The sequence below is a fragment of the Lutjanus erythropterus genome, chromosome 4, assembly GCF_056507025.1.
Source record: "Lutjanus erythropterus isolate fLutEry1 chromosome 4, fLutEry1.hap2, whole genome shotgun sequence".
In the NCBI taxonomy this organism is placed as follows: Eukaryota; Metazoa; Chordata; class Actinopteri; order Lutjaniformes; family Lutjanidae; genus Lutjanus; species Lutjanus erythropterus.
The window spans coordinates 5,166,813-5,194,693 of NC_139320.1; the positions used below are offsets into that span (position 1 = coordinate 5,166,813).

Below are 27,881 nucleotides of genomic sequence, written 5' to 3' on the forward strand. Positions count from 1 at the left end.
GTTTCTAAGGACGACTTCCCAGATCATTCTGTGTAACAATCATCTGGCGTGTCAGGTTAGCAGAGAGGAGTACCAGTATGGAAGCTAAGCAATGTCCCGCTGTGGACAGGGTCAGAAACAAAATGTATTTTTGCCACGTAAAAAAAATCTAAAGCTGTTTAAGTGTAAACTATATTTAGAATATTTTCACTGCTTTAATTTGCCATCAGACATCAGAGTTTTTCAAGGGGAAACTACTGTTAAATTAGCCAAATATCACTCTCTCCAAACCAACCAAATTCCATAGACAAAATTGGTCATTTTATCTTGCAGAACACAGGAGTTGCTGGTCTACCGCTGCTTCAATCTGTTAGTTAGTATGTGTTATTCTGTGACTTCAGTGAAATTGACTCAAATCAGTAAAATTTTTTTAGATCTAGACAGAGCTTTGCTGCTCAGGCTTGCTGCCAATTTTTTCACGGAATACAGGAATTGCTGGCATAGATACATTATAAGGAACTAAATAGTGAATGCAAAGATGGCGCCCAGTCAGTCCAATGAGAGTTGCTCGCCTAGTGCCTAAGCCAAATGTTTCCAAGCTTCTGGGTTTACCTCCTGGTTATACAGCCCACTGAATGTGCACAGTACTATTTCTCCGTAACCCTGCCCCCGCCGCTGATTTTTAAATCTTTTTTGCCGACTCAAGGAAAGTTTATAAATATAAAACGTTCATAGTTCAAAAGTTCATAATAGGAAGAGTCATGACTGACCTTGCTTGTGGTTCAAGGTGTCTAGCAACAGTTTTACAGACATCTTGGGAAAATGCTTTCAAGGCCAGTGGGGAATTTTTCGCTGCTATACTGCAAGTGGCCACTGGAAAAAATGGTGGTGGGACTGAGCAGCAACGCCCTGTCTAGGTTTATTAGAAATCTATGATTGCTGGTCTACCGCTGCCCCGACTGATTGTGTTAATAACAGAAACTAACAGATAACAGCGGTACACCAGCAACTCCTGTGATCTGCAAGGTCAAATTTAGGGATTGCTCGATACCACTTTCTCATGTCCGGTACAAATATCAATTCTGCGTCCTTGAGCATCCGGTGATACAGACACCAACCTGATATGGCCTTTTTCCCTCTTTCAGACAAAATACATTTGTACAGATGCATTTTTCTAACCTAGCCATCTAAAAAACATCATGCTCTCATGACGGAGGAGATTCATACCCCAGAGCACGAGTCAGTTTTGCAATACTTTTGTTTCTTTTTGTTCACACTTTTTCACACCTACAACACTGAGTGGCTTCTTTTTTTATTGGTCAGCACCATGCTCTAGCTACGTCTTGTGTGTTCACATCTCTCTTTAAAGCTCAAAGTTCGGTTAAGCATTTACATAATAGTGTAAGCTACTGGATCATATCAGATTATACATTTTTTCACCTCCCAATATCTGATCCTGTGATTTTGGCCAGTATCGGACCAGCACCAATACCCAATATCGGATCTGTTCATCCCTAGTAAAATTTCCGATTTCATCCATGGAGTTTGGTTGGTTTGGAGAGAACGTCATTTGGCTTATAAAACAGCGGTTTCCTGTCGAATCAGGCTGTCTGCAGCCGATGTATAGTGGTGGAAATACTCTAAATATAGTGTTCATTTAAACTGATATAGACTTTTTTGTGTATATTGCTGCTGACCCCGTCTACAGCAGTACATTCTCAGCTTCCATGCTGGTGTCTTTCTGCTTCTACAAACTGTGGGTGTGCTTATGGTGACCTACTATAGATAATACACTGACTATAAATAAGTACTTCATACAACCACACATCAAACAATTTGAACTATCTCTTTAAGTATTTCTGAGCAATTAACCAAATCTAAAGTGCAGAAAAATGCATAAAATGAGTATTTTGATATAGATTTCTATTAGCAGCCCAGCACATCTCCTGGATCTAACCCTGCTTGTTACCTGCTCGTCGTGTCGAATCAGAAGCCAGCTGACAGTGCTGGAGACCAGCCGTCCTCTCCTCTCCGCTCCCTCAGCCCGCCATCGGTCTCTGAGCGCGTTTCAAGTTTTACGGTGTGCCTGTTGTCTGAATGAGCCATAAGAAAAGGGAGCGCAGACGGAGGCAAAATGTTTATTCCAGTCAGTGACGTGTAGCAGCCCCCTTTCTTCTCTTCCCTCCGTGTGCGTGCGTGTGTGTGTTGCTGCTCTCATGGCCTCCTGCTAAATGTTTTTGATTAAATTTGCTCCTGTCATGCCTTTGATTTTCATGTAATTACATTTGACAAAAGATGCAGTAATGAGATGACACCATTACTACATTGCTGAAGTCATTTAGATGTTTACAGTGTAATTGAGATATAGATATATTCCCCCACTCGGGCTTTCCAGAGAGTAAATTTTAACTGAGCAGAGTAATCGAGGCATGTGTAGCTGTCATGCTGTATTTTGTACATTAGCCACTTTTGACCAAAATCCTTTTATCTGCCTCTAGTTATAGATCTCTAAATATTTTCCTTAAATGTACTAGCAAAGATTGACTTTGATAATCATTTATGAAACACACTTTGCCTGTTACTTTGTCTTACGCAGAATGTTTGACTCGGTGAGATCTGAAATGCACTATTAACAGAGTCACCTTAGAGACGACGTGAAATGACAACAGTAGCGTACAATCCCGCGTGTGTGAGTGCATGTCATGACGGCCTGTTGTTGCTCAGTCACCGGACGAGGGCATGAGTCCTTTTTAATCCAGAGCAAATGCTTGTTTGTCGACGGTCAGATTCGATTTGTAAAACTTCGTTTCCCAGCATTCATGCAAGAGAAAACATAATAAAAAACTCGAGGAAATGAAACTGTCTGTCTTTTTTCTCACTCTGATTGCTCCTAATTGTGCCGTTCAGATTTCAACCACGGCGGTGACCATCAGCACATAGTCCCGCTGGTAATTAGTACCATATTTTTTAACAGGCAATAAAGTGCTGTTAAAGGGACTTTTTATGGCCGACTCTGGCCCTTTGTTCTGAGAGACGAGAGGGCATGTTTGTTTCTGTGCTAATCACCACGAAACGAAAAGTCCCAAAACTCTCACACAAAGATTTTTTGTTTTAAATGAAGTAAAACGCTGGACTGAAACCATGTGAACTAATTCAGATTCAATTAGATTAGCGGTGGGTTGCTCCTCGTATGCTTTATTTCATCTCATCGATGTGTTCATAAGCTACTAGTCATAAAATGCAAAAAGGGGTCCTTGCCCAGCTACAGTGGAACGCATCCAGACTTGAAGAGATGGCCAGAAAACGTTTGCTCAGACAATTAAATTAATAACTTATTACAGCTAACTTCAATGCCTGAAACATTTTTAAATTAAAACCAGTTTGCCTGTGTTTGCAGTCGCATGGATTTCAAAATCAAATCTGTTACAGTATGAGTTGGACAACAGAATGAAAACATAAAAAACACAACCATTGTAAAATATGTTTATTTAGGTTTATATGCAACACTCCCTTATGAATAAAGCAGAAATAAGCTCCAGCTGGCAGGATGTGTCTCTGCCACTTCATCCGGAAGAAAGTTCAGCATTATGCAACAAGCACACAAGAGGAAAACCACAGCTTTTACTTGAGACTTTTTATTTGATTTCAACATGTTATTGCACACATTATACAATGTTTAATACTCATAAAATTACAAAGAATAAAAGTGGATGAAATCTCCTTGAGCATCAGTTTTAAAACTTTATTAAAAAATATGTCATGAATAACAATATGGTTTGTATTTAACACAGAACCCTCACATAAAAAAACTGGAAAATTACGTACATTATGTCAGAAAAAATGAAAAAAAAAAAAAAATCATACTGGAATTTAGTGGAATCAACTAATCTTTTTTCATTAAGTTAACCTAAATACGCAAGTTTTATTTATTCAAGTCAATTCAACTTTATATTTCTTGTATTTATTTTCAAAACATTTGAGATCTTATAAACATGAGCTCCTCTAACTTGAGGTCCTTGGAATGATGAGTTGAATGAATGTACAGAGTTCAATCAACTCATTAAATGAAGTTTCTATAGAAACACGACCATGAGCTACCCCCTGAAAATGTAATAAATTCAGTGGGAGCAGTTTCACATTTTCTTTGTGTCAACACTGAAACAAAGAAGCAGCTGCAGCTGAAAGTTCTTTGAATTAAATGAAGAACTGACTCTTCAAACTGAGAAAATGTGAAAGAAAGTCGTATTTTCTCATGTTTGCCAGTGTGACAGAAGAGTTGTTGGTTCAACTTAATATCTTAAGTTTATTGGACATGTTTTCTCAAGTACAACTGAATTACGATCAAATTTCTCTAACTAGAAATGTTTATTTGTTTTGAATCATGAAATAGAGCTGTAATGATTAATCAAATAAATTCTTTTGTTAACTTTTTAGCTAATGTTAGCTTGCAAACAATGTAACTTTTTCTGAACTTTATAGCTAATATTAGCTAGTAAATAATGTAACATTTTCACGTTTTTACTAACATTAATAGTAAACAATATTATGTTTTAGCTTTACAGCTAACCTTATACTAAAGTAATGTTTTGTTAACCTTTAGCTAATCTTAACTTACAAAAAAGTTTAACTTTTTGTTATCTATTTGGCTAATGTTAGCTAGCAAAACAATGTAACTTTTTTTTTTTTAGCAAACATTAACTTGCAAACTGTAATGTTTTCTTAACTTTTTAGCTACCATTAACTAGCAAACAATGTAATGTTTAAGCTAACATTGGCTACTTTTCAATTCTCTACTGTTTGGTCCCTAAGATGGTGAAAAATGTTGATTAGTGTTTCCCAAAGTCCAAAATGACATCCTCAGAAACTAGAAAATATTTATATTCAAGGAGTTAGAATCAGAAAATTTTGACTTTTATTTCTTAAAAAATGACCCAAACTATCAAAATAGTTGTTGATTAATTTAATAATTGATTAATAATCTATTATTTGATTAATCATTGCAGCTCTAAACAGTTTTTAAAGTAACAGTGTTGCTTACTAATCTTCTCCAGACTGTGAGATCTCAGTGGCCTTCAGTCACAACATGTCGGCTCCTCTGTCTGACATCCAGTACAAACTAGCAGAAACATCACTTCTCACACTTCTCTGTTTTCTACAGCAAATTGCTACTTTTGGTTATCTGACATGTAATTATGGATTAATTTGCCCTGTAGCTTTAATCTTAAAAATCACACTAAAGACCAGTTAACAGAAATCATGCAATTCAAAATTATCAAAATATACTTTTATTTGTACAATTTCTACCATTTTATTGTATATAATATGGTTGATTGCTCAACATGGGAACATCATTTGGTTGCAGGAGCATATATATAACTTATAAATGTAGGTCAACACAATTTTTTGTCTATTCACGATTAGAAATTTGCTGAAACAAAGAACTGTATTGAGAAGTTCAGCAGCATCCAGAGAGAGAACCTACAAACACGATGACAAAATGACTTGGTTGATTTTGAAATTTGATTGAGAGTTATGTAAAAATAATGGCTAAAATTACAATATTTATTGGAGATTAACATTTATTTCGCCATTTTCTGGAGGAGGTAAAATGGAGATTAAAAACACTGAACTTTGTCATGTTGATTACAAAAGTTCCCCAAACAGAGAAAACACACAATAGGCAAGCATGCATGGACCATATCCCAGACACTGTATTATTTATTCTCTCTGCAGCTCAGCATTCACTGTGTAAGTGACACTTACCTGGATGACTGGTGAATGTTTTACCATCACACAGTAGATGTAGATCATTTAAAATAAAAACAGTCTAATTCAGTCATGACAAGCTGCTGCTCTGCTGCAGGTGATTTCTTTGTTCCATGTAATTCTGATACACTTATGATTCCCTATTTAAAAACCTAGTCAGTAACATAATCGAAGTATCACAATATTAATGTAATGCAACTTGATTAGGTTCCATTATTTTAAAATATGTTGACATTGTCTGATGTAATATAGTGTGTTTAGGACTGCACCTAAAGATTACTTTCATCATCTATTAATCGGTTGCTTACTTTCTCAATGAATTAATTAGTTGTTTGGTCCATGAAATGTCAGAAAATGGTGAGAAATGTTGCTCAAAGTCCAAGATGATGTCCTCAAATGTCTTGTTTTGTCCACAACTCAAATATATTCCGTTTAATATCAGAGTGGAGTAAAGAAACAAGAGAATATTCACAGAATGTTGACTTTTTTTTTTTTTATTAAAAATGACTTTAAATGATTCTCAATTATCAAATACCAAAACAGATGCAGATTAATAGTTGAGTAGTAGTTTTTACTAACTCTATGTTCAGTCTGATAATATGTTTTATCTGTAACTGTCCAGTATCCAGATTATGTAATCATGTTGCATGTAATCTGTTACTCCTCAAGTCCCTCATTAGTCTGCAGAGAGTTTAATTTTTGTGTTATTGTTAAATTGTACAATCATGTAAAACTTTTCACACTTTTCCTGTCAGATAAAATTCAACATTTCTCTTCACCTCCTGTGGGCTCCTCCTGCTTGGGGCCCCTGCGGGCACCTCGAACCACATGTTGAGAGCCGCTGGCACAGAGACAGCTTTGTTACGACTAAAACTCACCATCAGTGTGTCAGGACCTGCACAGTGTAAGGTGTCTCAGAGACAAAGGCGGAGACATGGGCTCAGTGCGCTGCTGTCAGCTCTGATGCAGATTAGATGTGAATCAGGAACATGAGCAGGATTTTTTTTTCTGGATCAGCTTCAGTTTCTTCCTCCATATTTATCCTTCAAGAAACACATGAATCAGACTCCTCTGTCAGACTGTTTCAGACTGATGTGACTTCACATGAGGCAGGTAATAAAACACTCACCTGTGCAGGAGAGGAGGCAGAGAGCAGAGCTGGAATAACGAAGTACATTTACTCAAGTACTGAACGTTTAAGTACTTTAGTACTTTAACTTCTACTCCACTACAGCTCAGAAGCAAATATTGTACTTTTTACTTCCCTACATTTTTTGACAGCTTTAGTTACTAGTTACTTTTCATACCTTTTACGATCCTGTGAAAATCATGTATCTCCAAATGTGATGACTGTCCCCTGATGGGTGGAGAAAATTTTCCTGCACCTGAAGCTAAATAAACGAGGGCTGCAGCTTACAATTATTTTCATCATGAAGTAATCTGTCGATTATGTTCTTGATAAATCAATTATTTGTTGATCAGTAAAATGTGAAAAATATTTACCAATGTTTCCCAAAGCCCACGATGACATCCTCAATGTCTTGTTTTGTCAAAGATATTCAATTTACTGTCAGAGAGGAGTAAAGAAACCAGAAAATATTCACATTTAAGAAGCTGAAATCAGAGAATTTAGACATTTTTTCTTTGAAAAATGAAAATAAATTATAAATAGTGAACAACCACTCAATTAATTGACTAATCATTGCAGCTCCAAACTATTTAAAAACCCTCTTCAGTCAGAAAATGCATGATCACAAATTCGTAAACAGGCCTGTTTTTCTTACATAATGAAAAGTTGTCTTTGTAGAGATACATGGTTCTCACAGGACAGCCACACTACAGACCTAAGAATATGTTGCACTGCTGTAGATAAAATTATCCAGCAGTTAATCAAAATGTTATCAAAATCACAACATGGCCAAGTGCAATATCCAGACTGCAGAAGCTGCAGGTTTTTGATAAAGATAAAATGTGTGATAACATTATAATGAAGTCCTGTTGTGCTGCAGTGATGCTCAACAACAAATCCTGTTCTACAGATGTTTGTTCAACAAATATCACATCATTGTGATTTTAACAGTTTTGTTTGTTGGGTTTTTTTTTTCAGCAAAAATGAATATTGTGATGCAAAAATTATCATTCCCATTGTGAATCATATCGCAATAGGTGGCAAAATAATTGAAAAATGATTTGTTTTACCATATGGTGCAGCTCTACCAATATTATAAGTTAAAATGAGCTCAACCTTAAACATCTACAAAATTGCAACATTCATATGACTACAGCAGCAATATTAATCTGAAAACTAGGGCTGTGATGATTAATTGGTAATTAATTGATTATTAGTGAATTGCCAGCTATTTTGATCATCGATTAATCACTTTGGATAATTTTTTAAGAAACAAAGTCAAAATTCTGATTCTGATTCCAGCTTCTTGAATATGAATATCATCTGGTTTCTTTCTGGTTCCTGAAGACGCCATCTTGGACTGTAGGAAACACTGAGTGACATTTTTTCAATCATTCTAGAGACCAAACAGGAAAGACTTGAAAAATTGCCAACATTAGCTAAAAAGTGAACAAAACATTACTTTGCTATCTAAGGTCAGCTTAAAAGTTAACCAAAAGTTACATTGTGGACTTTGTGAAACACTGACAGACATTTATTTGAAACCATTTTAGGGACCAAACAGGAATAATGTGAAACGTAGCCAATGTTAAACATTACCTTGTTTGCTGTCTAAGATTAGCTTAAAAGCTAAACAAAAGTTACATTGTTGTCTAGCTAATATTAGCTAAAAGGTGAACAAGAACATTATTTTTAAGTTTATAGTTAGTCCAGATAGCCGTCTCATGATGACTCAGCAGAGAAGCTTTCATTTCCATTAAAAACTTATTTTGACCAAATTAATGGAACAACTTGATCATTTTGCTCAGTCATCTCATAAAGACAGCCTTTTAAGTTTTCAAAATAAAGACAAATAATTCCATTAAATTAAAAGGATAAAGTAAACGTGCAGAAGGTTTTATCTGAATTAGATGGACTAAATGTTGGTTGTTATCTTGTCAGTTGACGTCTGTGTGCTCCACGTGTCTGGAGCTGTTTTTCAGATGACAAGATTGTGACAGGATCAATTAATGGATCAATCAAGAAACTAATCAACAGATTAATCGACAGTGAGAATAATCAGTTACAGCCAAGTGTGTGATATAATAGTAAAACACTGATGGAACATTTTACTGCACTATGAGTACTTTTACTTTTCATACTCTGTGTACATTCTGCTGATAATACATTTACTTCATTAAGTTTTGAATGCAGGACTTTTACTTCTAATGAATTCTTTTCACAGCAGTACTAGCAGTATTTATGGTGAAGTACAGGCCCCAAATGATCCAAAAAGTTGATTGTCAGATTTAAACAGAAATAAATACATAAAGATAAACTTTGGTAATAATTCAATCCCACTGTTTTCTCCTCAGGAGAAGTGGGACTGTCGGACTTCACTCATCTTTATATTCAGCTCAGTTACTGACCACATCATATGACATCACGTTTAATGATGTTTTAATTATTATTATTTTAGAACATTTTCAAGCTGCGCAAAATTTAAGTGTAAATATGATCTAATCTCAGATTGTTCAGCCATCTTTAGTCGCTACATAACAAAACCACAAAACTTATTAAAATTTCGTAAAAGTCGTATTGTGGAATAATTTCAGGTCTCGGCGTTTTAAATTACAGCTGTTATCCTGATTACAGGGTGAAGTCCGGTCATTTGGGACACTTGTTGGAAGATTACCAAGAGAAGCACCTAAACTTAGTCAAAGCTCCTCTTTTAGGACTTGTTCGGAGGTGGAAAGTAAATACATTTATTCTACTGTACTGTGCTTAAGTACAATTTTGAGGTTGTTGATTGAGTCGGTCCATTTTCTGCTGCTTTATACTTCTATTCCACCACATTTCAAAAGGAAATATTATCACTACTGCTAATAGAAATACTTTTTTACTCTTTTTAAAGACAAAAAAAAAGTTTTACTACATTTATTTTCAAACTTTAGTTAGTTTGCAAATTCCGATCATACATATATACATATATACATATATATATATATATATATATATATATATATATATATATATATATATATATATATATATATGTTGGGCTCGGAATTCACAAGCAGCAGTTTGTCAAATAATTCAGATTAGCTCCATCATTACCACACGCAGCATGACAGCATAAATATTATTCTGAAATGGAACGTTTTGTATAATCGGTACTTTTACTTTCGGTATTTTAAGTTTATTTTAATGATTGTACTTCTGGACTTTTATTTAATTCAAATCGTGAATGCAGGATTGTAACTTACAGAGTATTTCTACACTCTAATATGTGTACTTAATTGAAAGACCAGAAGATTTCTTCCACCACTGCTTGTCATGGATTTCTACTATATTTTTTATTAAGAAAATATGCTGCAAAGTGAAACATTTAAGAAATTTTGGACCTTCAAACATCGAGAAGCCTTGACTCACTCCGGTGACATGTTCAGGTAAAATTGGACCCCAGAAATTCAGCTTAATAATTTCATATTTGTGTATTTTTAAATGGTTAAATCCACTTATCAGTACAGTATTTAATTCGTAAAATCTTATTATCTTCATTTATGGCGCCTTTCATTCTTTCCTCCCCCCAGGTGTTTTAACAGTCATCAAAATAAGACTAAAATGCGTCATTTTAAATCGACGCTCAAGACTTTTTGATGAGAAGTTGTGAACATTTTGTGGGTGTTTCTGTGTTGTGTTGTGTGTGTGAGAGAGTGAGTGAATGCAGAGGAGTGTAAAGCCTCTCCTCCCTCCCTCCCTCCCTCCCTCCCTCCGGCCTGCTGCAGGTAGCCTCCTCTGCTCCTCCGCTGCGCTCCTAATATGATTCAATGTTCCCGGCGCTGCAGCTGCTAATTCAATTTCTCCACGCTGTCAACACATCTGCAAAACACACAAAAGATTATTTTGCTGGTTTAAAAAAGAAAAGTGTCCCAACGAACATAAAATAGTAATAAAATATTGTCAGCTGGAGGATATTAAAAAGCCGCTGCGTAATGTTTCCTGATTAGGAACGAGCTGAACACACACACAGTGAGTCTAACCCCTCTGTTTCATTTCAAAACTGCATCACAGATTTTTAATTTAAAGACAGAACTCGCACACGAGGATACAAAATACAAAGAAGTACCAATTAAAAGGGGATTCTCACTGTTCGATCAGATTAATCTATTGTCAAAATAAAAGTTTTTTGCGAATCAATATTCTTAAATGAATAAATGTACAGATGACTACAAAAAATAATACAACAATCTAGTTTCTCTTTAAACAAAGTCGCTCGTGCAGAGGCCTTTTTGTTTTGCAGAATTCAAAGTTGTTTACAGTTGTCAGTTTCGGGGAGCCGCCACTTTTATAAAAAACTGTTTCTATCAGTCTAGACAGGACTGATGATTCAAAGTCAGTTTTGTTGAGATGATCCAATCGGATCTGTTTTGTTTTTTATTCACAATTGCATCTAAATGCACAAAAATACAATCATATCTATCAGTGATTAAAAAAAAAAAAAAAAAATCAAATAATTCTGTGGATACAAAAGGCCCACACACCTGACGAGGATTATTTAAGGCTATAGGACAAAATGAAGACAGTGAAGGCAGCACTAAAAGTCATTGTGATAGGCTATATTTGGAAGCACGCGTCACATCCGGTGATCCTCTTTTATCACTGAATAAATACACGCAGGCGCGCGCACAATTCTGCGTTGCGTCACGCAGTCGTCCACCTGTGCTCGTACTCATTCTGCTTCTCATCAGCGCCTCACAAGACAGTGGGCTCCAGGGCCACACCGAGGGCCTCCAGCGTCCCGAGCGCAGTGGTTCTCAGAGGGGTCTTTGAGGGGCTCCCCCAGCAAAAAGGGGAATCATTTTATTTTCGCATCTCAACAGGATGTGTGAGTGCGTGTTCATTTAGCAGTGGTGCACCAATCACCACCACTGCAGTGCCTATAACGACTGTAATTTAGCCTTAAAGGGACAGTTCACCCCAAAATCAATACACTCTTTTGCCCTGAAGTTGCTGTTCATCCATCCAGATTTTTTTTTTCTTGGTGTGAGGTGCAGTTTGGAAGATATCAGCTGTAAAGTTGTCTTGCTTCTCTCCAGTATAATGTTGCTAAATGGCACCAATCTTGTGGTGCTCAAAACACCAAAAAATACATTTGAATTCAACAGCAGTATCTCTTTCCAAAAATCATGACCCACTTACTGAGAATAATCCACACACCTTGTTGTGGGCAGTTTCATGAGTTTCATTTCTTTCTATTAGAAAGAAAGTAGTTCTGGTAGATGCTTCTGCAGAAAGAAAATAGCTCCTAAGAAACAGAAAGAGACAGTGGCTTAGAATTTTTCAAATATATTTTTAGTGTTTTAAGCACCACAAGCAGAGTGCTGCTTAGTCTCATTATACTGGAGAGAAGGTATATCTCTATGGCACATAAAATATATCATTATTATATAATAATTAAAGTATCTGGACTACACTAAGCTCATAGTCTTAGTCATAGTCAAGTTTTTTTTGTTTTTTTTTGCTTTTTTATTTATGTGTTTAAAAAATAGATTTGAAAAATTCTAAACCAGTGTCTCTTTCCAAAATTCATGACCCGGTTACTCAAGATAATTCACAGACCTTGTTGTGAGAAGTTTTCATGATTTTTGGAAAGAGATTCTACTGTTGAGTTATTCAAATGTTTGTTTGTTTTGTTTTGTTGTGCTTTGAGCACCACAGTCCAAGTGGCATCTAATCCCATTATACTGGAGAGAAGGCAGACATCTATACAGCTGATATCTCCAAAACTCTGCAACTCACAGCAAAACTATCTAGATGGATAAACAGCACTACAGTCCGGGGATAAATGCTTATTTTTAATTTGAGCAAAATATCCCTGTAATGTTAAACTAAGAGTAGACCAGATAATTTAATGATTACATAATAATTAAAACATTTTAACATCCAACTTCAACTTTAAGCTTATCTAGGACCTGAACAGCAGCAGATATGAGACAAAACTAGTTGCCCAAAGCAGCACAGTGAACACTGAACACTCTGTATTAAAACATCTAAAAGCAATAATTTTATCAGACTGGGGTCTAATTTGTGTCAGTTAGACGTGGAAACATTTGAAAACCACTGTCTTAGTACAATAAGCTCTGGCACAATTCCACCATAATTATAAAAAAGTTTTAATAACCCAGTGTAAGCACGTAAAGAGTCAAAGCCAAACTCTGTCTGAGGCAGCCTGTGGTCTGTGGGGCTGAGTGTCTATGGCATCAGAGTGGATGTGACAGCTCTGTCGCTCTCCTCTCACTCCCCTGGGTCACTGTAGCGCCCCCACCTGGTGGTCTACCTGTCAGTCAGTCAGTCAGTCAGACGCACCCACAGCCTCCACACAGCACTGCAGCTGCAGCTCAGATACATGACTGCGAGCAGAGGAAGGGAAACTGGCAGGTAACTGGATCTGATGGTTGTAGTTTCTGACCGAGTTTGTCATGAAGTCATGTCCAGGTATTAGTCGGCTCCCAAATAATATCATAGTATGGTTCAGTGTGTGTGAGAGGAAAGATTTTGCGTTTCCTGCAAGTGAGAACTGATATGTTTCATTTAGCAGAGTGAAGTGAGGAGGTGGAGGAGGAGATGAAGGAGAGGAGGAGGAGGGCTGCTAGCTGCACGAGGAGGACGAGGGAGGAGAAGGAAAAGAAAAAAGAAGGAGGAGGAGGAGGAGGAGGAGGAGGAGAGGGCCGCTGGTCGCCGGGTTTCCATGTGACAGGGGGAAATATGAGGGACTTTGACAGGTCTTAAACGGTCTGGCGCCAAGGCCTCAGTCTAGCCGCTAAATATAGCCGGAGAGATGATGCAGGGAGATGGGAGGAGAAGATGGAGAGATAAAAGGAAGAAAGGAACAATGTCGAGGGGAGGAAGAAAATAACAATACTCGATTATAGACGAATATGGCGCAAAACTGTCCCGTTATGTTGTAATTAGAGCCCGGATCGCTGACACATGCAGGGGCCAAATCGCCGGGACGAATCCGGGGACGCTTTTACGCACGTTTTCACATCTGCAGCTCTATTGTATTGTATTATACTGTAGTGTATTATTGTATTGTATTGAGCGGACGCATCAAGGACACAGAAAAGCTTTAGTCAACTTCCTACAGTATGAAAAGCGTCATGCAAGCAGTTAATTCACTTTAAATACAAGGTCAGCGTGCAGAGTGACTAATATCTCAGTTCAAGCCTCCAGACCCGCTTGTTTGACTCGTTTGTGGGGATAAGATAATACAAATATTGTAAATATCATATCAACACTGGAGAAAACTGGGGACCAAAACTTTTTTTTTTTCAAACACTTTTTTTTAGATGTTTCCAAACTTTATTTTGTGCATTTTCTGTGGAAAAACCATACAGAAATTTAATGGAATAAACTTAAGTTTTCACAGTAACTTAACTATTTATTCAAGTTAATTCAACTCACACGTTACAACTATAACTCTAATATGAGTTCTTCTAACTTGAACTCTTTTGACTTGAATGAAATTAGCAGACATCCCAGCATGCATTGCTGGAGAGTTAATCTCCTGAGACCCTTCTTTGAAGAAGACATATATGATGAAAACTTACTGTGTGTCTCAAATACACTTTAAGATAAGTCATGGTTTCTTTATTTCACCTATTGAATTCCTTCCCTACCCCATTACACTTTAAATTTAACCACTTTAAGCTCTTTGTCTGAAATTAATCAAATTTGTTTGCAAATGTCATCAGTGTGACTGAGGAGTTGCTGGTTCAACTTAATATCTTCAGCTTATTGAACATATTTTCTCAAGTATAACTGAATTAGTTTATGTGGCCATAAAGGTTTGTTTTGAATTATTACAAAAATTACCTCAACTTATCTTGTAAAATTCAGTCAACTTATTTTTTTTCAAGGAAGCAAAGACACTTACTTTTTTAAGTTGAAGCAAATAGTTTATTTTTGGGTGTACAACCCTGTCTTACAGGGTGTCATATGTGCCAATTTCAGCCTCCAAACCTGCTTGTTTTTACTCATTTGTGGATGTGAGATCATAAAAATGTTGTTATTATCATAATTATCTAAACTTTCAACTCTGGAGAAAATTGTAAATAAAAAAAATCTGAATTTCTCCTCTTTTTAGACGTTTCCAAACTTCATTCTATGCATTTTTTGATCATTTCTTCTCCTCCACACCCCCAGGACACACACACACATTCCAAAGAGCATATTTACTGTCTGCTTTCATTAATCCCCGACACACACACACAGAATATGTTAATCTATCAGCGCAGTGCCCCCTCTATAGCAGCTCTCGGAGCAGTCCTCCCTCCACCTAATGACTTTTAAATCGTGCGTAATGGAGATTTCTGCACCGTTTGAGGGCACAGAACAAATAAATGGTGACTCATTTGCACAAGCATTGTTGATACAATTATCCACTGGAGTATTCCGGCAGAAAAACCGTTATCCACCTCCATATGTTGCTAATCTTTTTTTTCTCTTTCCCCACTTAAAGCTCCTCGCATGCAGCTCCAAAACGTCTGACAGACCGCCGGCGCTCCCACGGCGCTGCTCTGCTCCTCCATATCTGTCATTTCATAAATCTGAAGGTGCAGCATTCCAAACAAGTCAGCTGTCCAGCCAGATTACAGCAGATACACACCACCTTGTAACTCTGCGGAGAGCTGTGAGACGTTCTGGATGATTTTTTTTTTACATTCTCGCGTGAAGTTGATGCTCACTGGCGTTTATTTCCAACACCTGGCTGAGTGAGAATACACTTCTTCACGTTGTCACTAACTCTGTTGCTGCTTTGACGCTGCAGGGACTTGTTGTGTCTGATATAATGTGTTTGTTGGGCTTGTTTCAGGTGCGGCGCGCTCTGTGGCTGCTGCTGCTCCTGTCTGGCCTGCTGACTCCTGACGCACGGCTGTATCAGTGTGATGGGAGCCGAGCAACAAGTGTGTAACGCAGCGGAGACGTGCAAACATTTCATGCTCCTAAATCACATAACATGCTGTATCTGACACACAGGTGCTGCCGCTGAGTGGCATTTTTGGGTCGCGAACAACTCTGTTTCTCACCTTTTGTCTCTTTAGAGCAATGTGTTTGTTTTACAGCCCTGCAGCGGCCGATTAGGAGACGAAGGGTGGGTTTAATGTATTAATAATGAAGGTTTATAAATATGAATCAAGACATTTTTATGGCCAGTACAGTTTGGGGTACCACTTTACAACTGGGTGTTATGAGCAAAAACAAATATCATGATATTTTTTGACTAAATACCTTGATATTGATATTTATAGTTATTGTCACACTATTGGTGCTTTGACAAAATATTAACACAATGAGATTTTTGATAAATAATTATAATTATTGTGGATATAAAGTGGGTAAAGACAATAATAGAACAGCTACAGCAATCTGTTAAGTTCTGAAAATTGCTTTACTTTAAAGTCAACTCTAAAGCCACATCACGATAAAATGATACCAAAACTCTAAGACACATAATCAAAATAAAATCAATATATTGCTAATCCCCAACTGCCCTTATAAGTTATTTACAAATGTTATATTAGTGATTAATCATGTTATAAACACTTTATAAATCATTAATATGCTGTTGCATCATATTAGATAAAAAGGGCAGCAGTGACCTGTTGCTTGCCAAATAGTGAGCTCACTTTTATCTGTGCTGTTAAGCCTCAGATCTCGTTGCTTACTTTGTTTTCTCCATCAGCAGCATTTCTACCTGTCAACTCCATCACATATTGTTAATCGTCAGAATAATTTAATAGTTTGAACGTTTAATTTAACATCAAATTAACATAACAAATTAGCAGATTCACACACTAAGGCCTTGGTAGTGTTATTTACCTTGGCATTTTCAGCATGCACCGTTTTATTCTTTACAGTAAAGCTCTTTTTTCAGTTATAAATGATAATAAGTCATTACTAAGATTAATTAGTAGAAGTACTTGTTTATTAATCATTTATAAAGTGTTTACAATCTAATTAATAGTCTAATTATGAAGCATTTGTAAGGTTAGTCAAATTGTAAAGTGGTTTTGTGTGGCTGTCAGCGGAAGGATATAGTTCCAGGGGTTAATAGGAAATGCGCAGTTGTCTCATTCAGAGGGATTATCACTTTTTGTTTCAGTTTTGGTCCAAGTGACGCTTGTGGCCCACATCACATCACATCACCCGGAAAGAGCAGCTGTTTATCCAAAAGAAGAGAGAAAAAAATCACATCTGACACCGAGTCATGACCGAGGCAGAACAGCGGAGCGGAGGCGCAGATGAGGCTGCTGCTGCTGAGGGGGCCGGAGGGGCTCGCACATGCACGACTTCAGGGTAAATATAAAGAGACAAGAGATTGTTCTTATTGTGGCGCATCGGCCGACTGGCGCCGGGCGGCTCTTTAACAAACTGAGTCCGAGTTAATCAAGAGAGCTGCGGCGGCGGCTGGAGTCCTCTAAAGGAGCTCAGCAGAGCAGAGTGCAGGGGAGGCTGGTGCATGGGGGCCCCCGTGGCTCCCGGAGCCGCGCACTGTCCTTGGTTTGACAAAATACAACCTGTCGGAGATTACACGCTACCACGGCCTGCCCTCTGAGCACTAAATCATCTCAGCGCTGCCAGTGTTTGATGTGGAAATACACACGATACTCCACACAAAATCATTTAAAGTGTTGCCCAGCAGGAATAATACAACTGCACTGACAATAATCATATTTAAAAAATAAGAATCTAAAGAGAATCTCCAAGAAATTGAACTTTATTTGTAACTTTATTCAAACAAGGAAGAGTTTGTATCGACTCACCGCTTTCCTCCTCCCTGATTTTTCTCTCAAAATTCATTCATCACCAAAAAATCTGGCTTTTCTTCCACGCAGCATCTGGGTTTGTCTTTTCCAGCCTTGTCTCTTTATTACGCTGCTGCCGCCGCTGAGGCTGCTGCTGCCTCCCCGTCAGCCCGATCAGGAAAACGCACAGATAAGCGGCTCTCGCCTGGGGAAGCCGGGCTGTCTGAGGCTGCAGTCAGTCAGTACACACAGCTAACAGAGCCTGCATGGGCTAGTGTGAGAGGCAAATCCAGCCTAAGCGTCAAAACAGCCGATAACATGGAATAATTACAAGTCTGTTATTACAGAGAGCGAGCGGGAGCGCAGCAGCTCTTTGAGATAAATCTCTCCGGAATGCAGAGCGCGAGCTACGAGCCGCGGCTGTACTGTTGTGAGTTGTTCTGAAAGACAGTGGCAAACGTGCAGAAGTGGAGCTGAGGTGAGTATTAAGACAGTGAGTCTGTGGACAGGTCGGTTTCTCCGCAGGCGACATTGTAAAAACGCAAGCCGAGAGAGGTGATGCCTCCACCGGCCAAGAACTGAGGGCTGACCCGGTGTTTGGCTTGGAAATGGGGGTGGGATTTCCCGATCTTTCCTGTCATTGGTTAATATTTTATTCTGTTGACATGTTTTCTTACTGCTAATGCTTCCGACACCTTCTTGTCCCCCCCCCTCCCCTCCTCTTCCAGAGTCTGGCCGGAGCTGTCAGAACCACGCCTATAGGGGCCCACAATTGGTCCAGAAAGCGTAAAATCAGCAATCAAAGGGGCTTGGTTCATTAGTGTTGGGGATGGAGGCAGGAAGGACATGTGAGATAGTCACAGATCTGCAGTGAACGGGGCCACATCTCTCCAGTCAGTGTGGGATGACTGAAGCACTGAGAGCTTCACAGCGCAGCCGGGCTCAGCGCCGCGTACACTGAAGGACTCGGCGGAGGAACCAAAGGAAACGCACATCAACAGCAACTCTGGGCTATTTTCTTCACCCTGATAACGCGCCGTGTGTTTGCTCTGTTCTGCTTCACACAAACTAACTGCTCGCTGTGCGCGGACCTACACTGGCTCGAGTTTGGGGGAGAATACCACTAAAAACATCCATTATTTCACTTCGGTTTTTGTGGATGCACCGATGAGAGATCCAGTTTTTACAGGGACTGCAATGGCTTATCACCCTTTCCACGCACACCGGCCGACCGACTTCCCCATGTCCGCCTTTCTAGCGGCCGCGCAGCCTTCCTTCTTCCCGGCGCTCAGCCTGCCTCCCGGGGCGCTCACCAAGCCCTTGCCCGACCACGGCCTGGCCGGGGCGGCGGAGGCTGGGCTCCACCCGGCCCTCAGCCACCATCAGGCGGCTCATCTGCGCAGCATGAAGAGCCTGGAGCCCGAGGAGGAGGTCGACGACGACCCTAAAGTTACACTGGAAGCCAAGGATCTTTGGGACCAGTTTCATAAACTCGGGACGGAGATGGTTATTACCAAGTCTGGACGGTAAGAGTTACTTCCAGCTATAATTCAACGACAATACTTTATTTTTAATATAAAAGCAGCAGTTTGTCTCGCCACAGAAACAAGTTTAGGGCAGCTAAAAAGCTATTTATTCGTCTTACTAAAGGGCAGCCTTCTCCTCAGGCCTTTGCTAGGCTGTATTTTATTATTTTTTTCACACCGATTCTTCGTATATACCACGATTAATAAATATATTCAAGAAAACTGTATAGTAATCTTCTACAAGAACGCGTTATTTCGCATTCTACCTTAAATATATTGTTTTTAAGTTCCACTCCTATACATTTTGAGTTGAACTGGCTCAATTTATCCAAGAAATAAATGAATAAAACGTCGAATTATTTTGAAATATTTATGATTTACATTTCCAGACTGATCAAAGTACATATCTGGGATATTTTTGGGAGCTCGAACCAGGTTTTTATCTCCCAAACTAACTGCAGAGCTTCTGGATTTTATAAACAGGCTGTCACTTCAAAAAGCAGGGACGTGAAGTGGTGTGGTCATAAATATACTGCTCAGCTTTGTAGTGCAGGGCTTGGACAACTCACACATACACACACAGACACCACATATACACGCACACACACACTATGGTTTTGCTGTCGCCTAATTGCGTGTAATATCTGACAATTACAATATTTCCTCTTGTCAAAGCGCAGTGTTTTTCTCCGCGTCCGCGTCGCCTTTCAATGCCTCTTTTGTCACATTAGTTCATGGTAATGTGGTGTTGTGTTTGGGGTGAATCACGCCGTGTTGACTCCCTGTGTGTTTCTCTCTGCAGGAGGATGTTCCCTCCGTTCAAAGTGCGAATAAACGGCCTCGATAAAAAAGCCAAATACATCCTGCTGATGGACATCGTGGCGGCGGACGACTGCCGCTACAAGTTCCACAACTCCCGCTGGATGGTGGCGGGCAAGGCCGACCCGGAGATGCCCAAGAGGATGTATATCCACCCGGACAGTCCGGCCACCGGCGAGCAGTGGATGGCCAAGCCTGTTGCTTTCCATAAACTCAAGCTGACCAACAACATCTCAGACAAACACGGATTTGTAAGTACACACAGACAGGTTTTTATTTTATTTTTTTATTTATTTATTTATTTATTTTTTTCTCGCCTGAGCAGAGACATTTTTCACATGCTGCTGGATGAGGTGTTTGCTGTTGGAACAGACGGGCCAGGGTGTTTTTAAAATCAGATGAAAATTTTATGAAGCATATGGGAAAAGTGGACTATTGCAGCGGGGAAATACAAGAAGAAACAGACAGGAGAGAAACTGAAAAAACTAATAGTGCTGTGTTTAAAATTATGAAGTAGGTAAAACTCTCGGAGACAAAAAATAGATTTTAAATATAAATGCGTAAAAATAGAACATATGCGTTAAAAGATGAGTAAATTCATGTTACTGTACGTCTTTACGTCCAAAGCTGTTGACACTTTGTCGCCACTTGACTTCCCACTGTCGCTGACATACACACAGCTTATGTTTCCTCACAGCTCTCAGAATATTTTTTCTCCTCCCGGCTTCCATCCATACATCCAAGCCCAGGCCCGGGGCCTGTAGACCATTTTATCCTGTATTTCTAACCGAGATTTTATTAGGAATAAAAAGCAAACATCATATCTGAGCTGAGTGTTTGTAAGGCTGGAGGATTAGGTTGTGTATCATCAAATCGGGTCAGAGAGAAATGACATGAAATGAGTTTGAATGGCTGACTGACGTGTCTGATATCCAGCCTGTAACCTAATAGTTTATAGTATACTCTAGAACAGTAAATAGTATAATTTTGTGGTGTTATTTTGTATTATATTTAGTCTATAGTATGCCCTGGATGCTGCAATGTTTTTGTGTTTTACCTATAATATTTCACCTTTTTTTAACCATATATTTTATATTATTTTACTGGTGCAATAACGCTAAAATGATGCTAAAAATAAAATTAATGGGAGCAAATGATAAAAATCTGAGAAAGTCCATGTGACTGGCAGGCACAGTGTTCGTCCGACTGGAAACAAATTCAGCATTTACATGTCAGTCTACATTTGCAATCGGTTACAGGCAGGATTTCTTTTTATATACAGGACATATTTACACATGTATTGCTGCTTATGGTTTCATGATTAAGTCATACATTTTATATCCTGGCGTTATAGTTTTATCTTTAATTAATTCACAACGTTTAATTTCCTTTTTGTGTTAAATTTTGGAATTTATTTATTTTTAAGTTATTATTTCTGTGTGTGTGAAAGCAGGCAGGCCCTCTGGATGTAATTCCACCGTGTAAATTCTCTATATTTGGTGGTGCGTTTGTAATGAATGAAAGAGTCGAAATTTGTAGTTTTTGTCCGGATTCAAACCGGATCAAATCATTTTTTTTTTTTTTTGCTGTGGTTGTGAACCCTGAAGACAACATGTGTGGCCTGGTCAGGTTTTTCCCTTCGCCCCGCGCTAATTACAGACAAGTCTGCTCACACAGTAATTATAACAGCATCAATAACAATGCGCTGGCTGATCCGCGTCAACATCTTCTGTCTTTTTTAAGTGTCGAGTTTTATAACATCAAAGAGAGACATAAAACGAGATGTTCACTCCAAAACTGTGTGTGTGTTCGCGTGTGTTGGTCCAGACGATCCTGAACTCCATGCACAAGTACCAGCCCAGGTTCCACATAGTGCGGGCCAACGACATCCTCAAGCTCCCCTACAGCACCTTCAGGACCTACGTGTTCCCGGAGACCGAGTTCGTGGCCGTGACCGCGTATCAGAACGACAAGGTGAGTCACCGCTCGCTTCACACTCGACCAAACTGCTCTAATATGGCTGCTATACTTTGCATAATAAATGTCCTACATGCGTCCCCCCCACCTCCCCGCATCCTCCCCCTCCCCCCAACCACCACCAACCCCTGAAGACTTAATCTGATTTTGTAGGTCGCCTAATTTCCCTGCAGAGGACTCCCAATGTCCCACTTGATTTTTTTAATTGCTGTTTTGCCTGGACTTGCGGGTGTAAGCAGATATTTTCTGAGTATGAATTCAAATTTGAGTGTTGTGTGGTGTCTTCATGGACTATAAACGGGCTATTTCCCTTACCAGAGGTGAATAAATTAGGCGTATAAATGTGCAGAGTGTGTTATGTTCTGTTGTGACATGGCCGACATGTCGTCTTTTTTATTTTATTTATTTGCCATCTCAAAAAAATACACTTAAATCTTCATTTGTTTGGATTTAAGAGATTTTATTTAAAATCGAGCATTTTTTGAATTAGGTTTTGTATGTGTGTGTATTTGATGGTTTTATTATAAGCCCCTTCGCTGATTCTTTATCCTCCATGATGCTAATTGGAGCTTGTGTCCAAGGGGGTCGGAGTGAGGTGTGTGTGTGTGTGTGTGTGTGTGTGTGTGTGTGTGTGTGTGTGTGTGTGTGTGTGTGTGTGTGTGTAGAGGGGGTCTTGTTGTAAAAGTTTATGGCAAAGAGTCACCATCGATTAGAGGGCATTTAAAAAGCTGGTCACCCTGCAGCCACAGTGGACAGATGCTGCAGGACACTCTCTGTTTGCTCAACTAGCAAACGCCTCAAGCGTCTTGTTCTATTCAAGGGCCACTTATATATAGGGGCCTCTAGAAGCTCCAGAAAGGGCCCGTGTAGGTAGAATCACACCTGCCTGTTCGTGAAACAGCAGTGATCCAAAACCGCATTATTAAATATTGATATGACAGTCATCTGCTCCACTGTTGCCTTTTTTTCTGGGGGGAACTGGGGCTTCTGTGGCCCCATAGAGGAATATTTCGTGGCAGAATTTCTCTCCAGGGGCCAATGAGAATAACGCCCATCATTACGCTTTTATTAATAATGCAAATCCAAAGGCCTACCGTGGCTCCTGTCCAACACGCTGGTTTCTGTGTGTGTTAATCCGAACACGGCGCTGCTGCCCCAAATATTGGCCCGGTGAAGACTACAGGCTCTGAGAGTGTGGACTTACTGTTTTGATGTTTTATTCTCTGACACTGATGCCAACTTTGTGTTTTTTGTTTTTGTTTTTGTTTTGTTTTTTTGACAGATAACGCAGCTGAAGATCGACAACAACCCGTTTGCCAAAGGATTCAGAGACACAGGGAACGGCAGGAGAGAGAAAAGGTATCAGACTGCTGCCTAACACCTGCAAAGTGTGTGTGTGTGTGTGTGTGTGTGTGTGTGTGTGTGTGTGTGTGTGTGTGTGTACCATCTCTTTCCTCTGCAAGGTCACGGTGTCAGCGTTATGATGCCCCAAACCAATATGAATTATTATTATTATTATTATTATTATTATTATTATTATCATTATTATTATTATTATTATTATTATTATTATTGTTAATATTATCAATATTTTCGATAGGAAACAGCTGACTATGCCGTCGCTGCGGATGTATGAGGACCAGTGCAAGGCGGACCGGGAGGGCGCGGACTCGGACGCCTCGTCAAGTGAGCCTCCGGCCGGCAGGGACGCCGTCCACTCCCCGCTTGGAGCAGGCTCCAGCCCGCTGAGGTTCAGCAGGCCCAGTCGAGGTGAGAAACATTACTGTTTATTTTCTATTATTGCGGCCCATACATGAGTCAGCACGAGCTTTAACGACGGCGTTAACGCCATGCATTGCAGTTAAATGTAATCATTTAGAATCGTGTTCAATTGGCTAAAATATGGCTGTAATTTGGTGGGTGGTGGGGGGGGGGGGATAGCTTCAATTATTGTGGTGCAGAAATAGATTTTTTTTTTTTTTAATATGAATTCAGGCGAGGCTGTGTGATAATTATAATTCAGGTCACACTGAGAACATACAGGTGGGGTATTTCTAAAGTAAATGTTGTCTTAAGTTTGATCTGGTTTTGGTTGGATCCTGTTGTTTTGCTTCACTTTATTTTTCTAATTTAACTAATTCATTAAACAAAGCCTTAGCCAGCATTAGGTTTAATGGGCCCTGCTGTTATGTCATTTGAATGTGCGGGTTTTTCTCATGATTGCATCCTCAAAAGTTTTGCACAGTTTGACACATTATACAAAGGCTATTGTATGTTGCTCTTAGCGGAAGATGTAAATCTACATTTAAAATGCAGGCCACGTGTTAATTTCTTAATCAGTGAACATGTGGTTGGAAAAGTGTAGGGAGGATTTAAGAGATTTAGGCTTCCACCAGGCTTCACTTCAGTTCAACTTTATTGTCATTACACTTGTACTCAGATATTCAGCATAACACAAAGCTTATATGCTGGTCTCTCAGTCTCAGAACAACATACACAACAAATAGTACATGTACAAGTACAAGAGTACAACAGTAAACAGTTTAGAATAGTACTGTATAATGATGTAGCATAGCAGTTTGTTGAGGTAGTTGAAGTTGAAGTTAGGACAAAATCACAATATTTTTGACTAAATACCCCAAAAAAGATATTAATTGATACTGTGACAATATTGTAGCGATGTATGGATATTTTACGCTTTCCTAAAATATTAACACAATGAGATTTTTTTTATGTAATATGATGACTAAATAGGTAATAGAGCAGCTAAAACAGGAAGGTAAGTTTAGAAAATTGCATAATTCTACTGTAATGTAGCCTTCAAAACCAGGAAAAGACACCACATATGCCATATATTGATATTCAAAATCTAACTCTCATGTCATGATATCAATATAATGTCAATATATTAGCCAGCTCTTGTTTAAATACACCAGATGGGAGTCAGTAAGGTACAGTAAGCTGCAGTGTAGGAGTCATCAGTGTAAAGTAACAGTGGGTTTGCAGTGGATAAATAAATAATGTAATAATGTAATGTAATATGGTATATAATATAATACAATACAATCATATTATAATGTTGTCATTCTAGTGTGCGTTTCAGTTCTTGGTGTGTATTCTGTGATGGGTTGGAGATGAACGGTTGGACACTCTGCTCACTCCTCTGTCTGTTTCCTCTGTTGCAGATGACAAAACATGCACTGACAGTGAGCAGGAGCTGGAGCAGCACGATGAGCTCTGCGCCGGCTCCAACAGCCCGGGACCCGAGCCCGTGTCCCCCTACAGCTCCAGGTGCGAGGAGCGTGTGAGGGACAGGCCCAGCACGGAAAAGAAGGACGACTCCATATTCAGTATAAGGAACCTGGAAAAGGACAAAGCAGACAGCAGGCACAGGAAGGACGCCACGGACGCATTGACAAAGGACTCAGAGGTAGGAGGCATCAGCGCCAGTAAGGACGCCTTCTCCCCCCTCATGGTCCAGACCGAGAGCCCCTCGCACTTCAGCCCGGGCCACTTACAAAGCCTGGCTCTGTCTGGCCTGCACAGTCAGCAGTTCTTTAACCCTCTGAACACCGGATCGCCGCTGTTGTTTCACCCCGGGCAGTTCGCCATGGCCCCCGGAGCCTTTTCTGCTATGGGCATGGGCCACCTACTGGCCTCTGTATCTGGAGCGAGCGGTTTGGAGAACGGCAGCCTCTCCGCCCAGGGCACGGGAGGAACCCCCAACCCCTTCCCCTTCCATCTGTCCCAGCACATGCTCGCCTCTCAGGTAAGAAATGATTCGGTTTGCCTGCACACCTGTAGATCTGAGATGAGGTCAGCAGGACAGGAAGGTTGGAGCTTTGGGCTGAGGGTGTAGCCAGGATGAGCTGTCAAGTTAGGACCAGAACTGCAGAAGAAAACCTCAGTTAGAGATGTTTTATTCAGTGCTAATAATAAACATGATCAGTGAAGCAGAATTTCATGTATTTGCTGCCTGAAAACATGTGGGACGTGTAAAAGTATTTTCAATGACAGATGAGGATTTGATAACAATTATAGTCAGCAAATTCTTTTTTGTGATCTATTCTATTGGTATTTAAAGGTAATTACAAGTTGATAGATCAACAGTAAGGTAAATACATACAATCAAAAATGTTCATGCATTGACAAGCAACTGCAAGATTCATCAAATTCTGTTTTAAACATGTTTAAGGAAGTTTTTCCTTGACACAGCGATGCCACTGCTTGCTCTTGGTTTGAACTATTGGTGCCCTAAAAGTGCCCTGAGACAATCTTGTCTTACTTATCAATCAGGTGTCAGCTGTTTGTCAAAAGAATTTTACACTCAAAGAAAGAAAATATTTGGTTTCATATCAGAGCTGTCCTATTTTTGGAAAGAAATCTGTTTTAAATAATCTGAGGAAATCAAATAGTTTGGTTGATGCTTGTGATATTTTTGACTAGAACTAGATTGACTTCAAGTCTTTCCTCTTTCATATTCCAGGGCATCCCCATGCCTCCATTTGGAGGTCTTTTCCCGTACCCCTACACCTACATGGCAGCGGCTGCAGCGGCGGCCTCGGCCTCAGCCCTCCCGGCCACCAGCACCTCCAGCCCACTCTCCAGGAACCCCTTCCTGAGCTCGTCCCGGCCCCGGCTCCGCTTCAACCCCTACCAGCTCCCGGTGTCGTTGCCTCAGAGCTCCAGCCTGCTCACCACCACCGCCGCCGGCCTGCAGCCCGGCAGCCTCAACCCAGGCTCCGAATCCTCCAAACCCGGCAGCAGGGAGACCAGCCCGTCCCCACAGGAGCACCACAGCAACCATAAGATGGGAGGCTCAAGCAGCGGGAGGACGACATCTCCCAAAACCTCCATGAAGGACTCAGTGAACGAGCTGCAGAGCATCCAGAGACTGGTGAGCGGCCTGGAGGGCCAGAGGGAGCCGTCCCCGACCGCAGACTCTCCCAAGTGATGAAGACTCTCCGTTTGGGATGTGGACTCGAAGTGCATATGTCCTGTACAGCACATTATGGAGACTGGGACGGAGGTTTGACCGATATGGGTCAGCGAAGGCCGATAACTGCTATTTTTTGGAACAAAGATAGGAATTTAGTCCTTACAAAATCTCTTTGATTGAGGGTTTCCTCCTGTTAGAGGCTGGAACGCCTGTCAGACAACATTCGGACTATCATCTGACACCAAAACTCCCATGAATCCTAGGGTTTTATAATTAACAGCACTTGGGAAACTGTAGGATACATTTCTACATTGATAAAATAAAATAACAATAATAATAATAATAATAATAAACAAAATAACAATTAAGTAAATATATAAAATATGCAAGAATTATACATTTTAAATGTGGAAACACTAAAATAATGCTCAAATAAAAAAGAAAAATGTGACCACTTCAGTTCCACTACAAAAATATAATCAAACTATCATATCCTTGACATGAGAGGTGGACCATGCAAGGTCAGTATCGGCCCCCATATATCGGTCGAACCTGCCTGAGGGCCTGCAGCTCCGCAGACTGAGCGGCGCACAGAGGAAAGTGTGTGTGTTGAGTTTGGTTAACTTGAAGCATTTGAGCATCCAGGCCGAGCCGAGCCCTGAACAGGAGCGTCAACACGCCGACAGGCAGGTCTCAAGCTGCATCCAAAAAACTTTTCTTCTTCTTTCTTCTTCTTCTTCTTCTTCTTTTTTTTTTTTTTTTTTCGTTTCCAGGCCGGATTATTTCAAAAGGCATGGAGGGTGAACGTTCCGTCTGCGAGAGAAAGATCATTTCATGCCAGAGAAAAATGTTTCTGAACTATTTATGTAATTAAAGATAAAAGAAATTCTGTAAATAAAGCTAAGATCCAAGAATATGCAATTGGTATTAATTTATTCAAGGCTGTATATTAGCGT

General features: G+C 39.7%; 1 protein-coding gene and 1 long non-coding RNA gene across 3 annotated transcripts; both read left to right on the forward strand.

Moving 5' to 3' along the window:
• The first annotated feature begins 14,260 nt into the window (after positions 1-14,260).
• On the forward strand, positions 14,261-18,529 carry LOC146327380 (uncharacterized). Its single transcript, XR_014769962.1, has 4 exons — positions 14,261-15,630; positions 15,732-15,822; positions 17,022-17,215; positions 18,393-18,529. It is a non-coding gene; the product is annotated as an uncharacterized LOC146327380 (long non-coding RNA).
• A 61-nt stretch (positions 18,530-18,590) lies between these two features.
• On the forward strand, positions 18,591-27,841 carry tbx2b (T-box transcription factor 2b). Of its 2 annotated transcripts, none has more exons than XM_084716804.1 (7): positions 18,591-19,190; positions 19,993-20,260; positions 21,831-21,983; positions 23,269-23,345; positions 23,587-23,756; positions 25,172-25,755; positions 26,473-27,841. In XM_084716804.1, the coding sequence occupies exons 1-7, from the start codon at positions 18,832-18,834 to the stop codon at positions 26,938-26,940; spliced, it is 2,079 nt and encodes a 692-aa protein (XP_084572930.1). In that variant the 5' UTR covers positions 18,591-18,831; the 3' UTR covers positions 26,941-27,841. The 2 variants fall into 2 exon arrangements, with proteins under 2 accessions (XP_084572930.1, XP_084572931.1); XM_084716805.1 differs by having other exon boundaries at positions 21,837-21,983.
• The last annotated feature ends 40 nt before the right edge of the window (positions 27,842-27,881 follow it).

Excerpts from the sequence above, each read along its gene's own strand:
- tbx2b (XM_084716804.1), top strand. The coding sequence starts at position 18,832 with ATGAGAGATCCAGTTTTTACAGGGACTGCAATGGCTTATCACCCTTTC. Across the intron at positions 19,191-19,992 it reads GTTATTACCAAGTCTGGACG|GAGGATGTTCCCTCCGTTCA; the intron begins GTAAGAGTTACT and ends TTCTCTCTGCAG. Across the intron at positions 21,984-23,268 it reads CCGCGTATCAGAACGACAAG|ATAACGCAGCTGAAGATCGA; the intron begins GTGAGTCACCGC and ends TTTTTTTGACAG.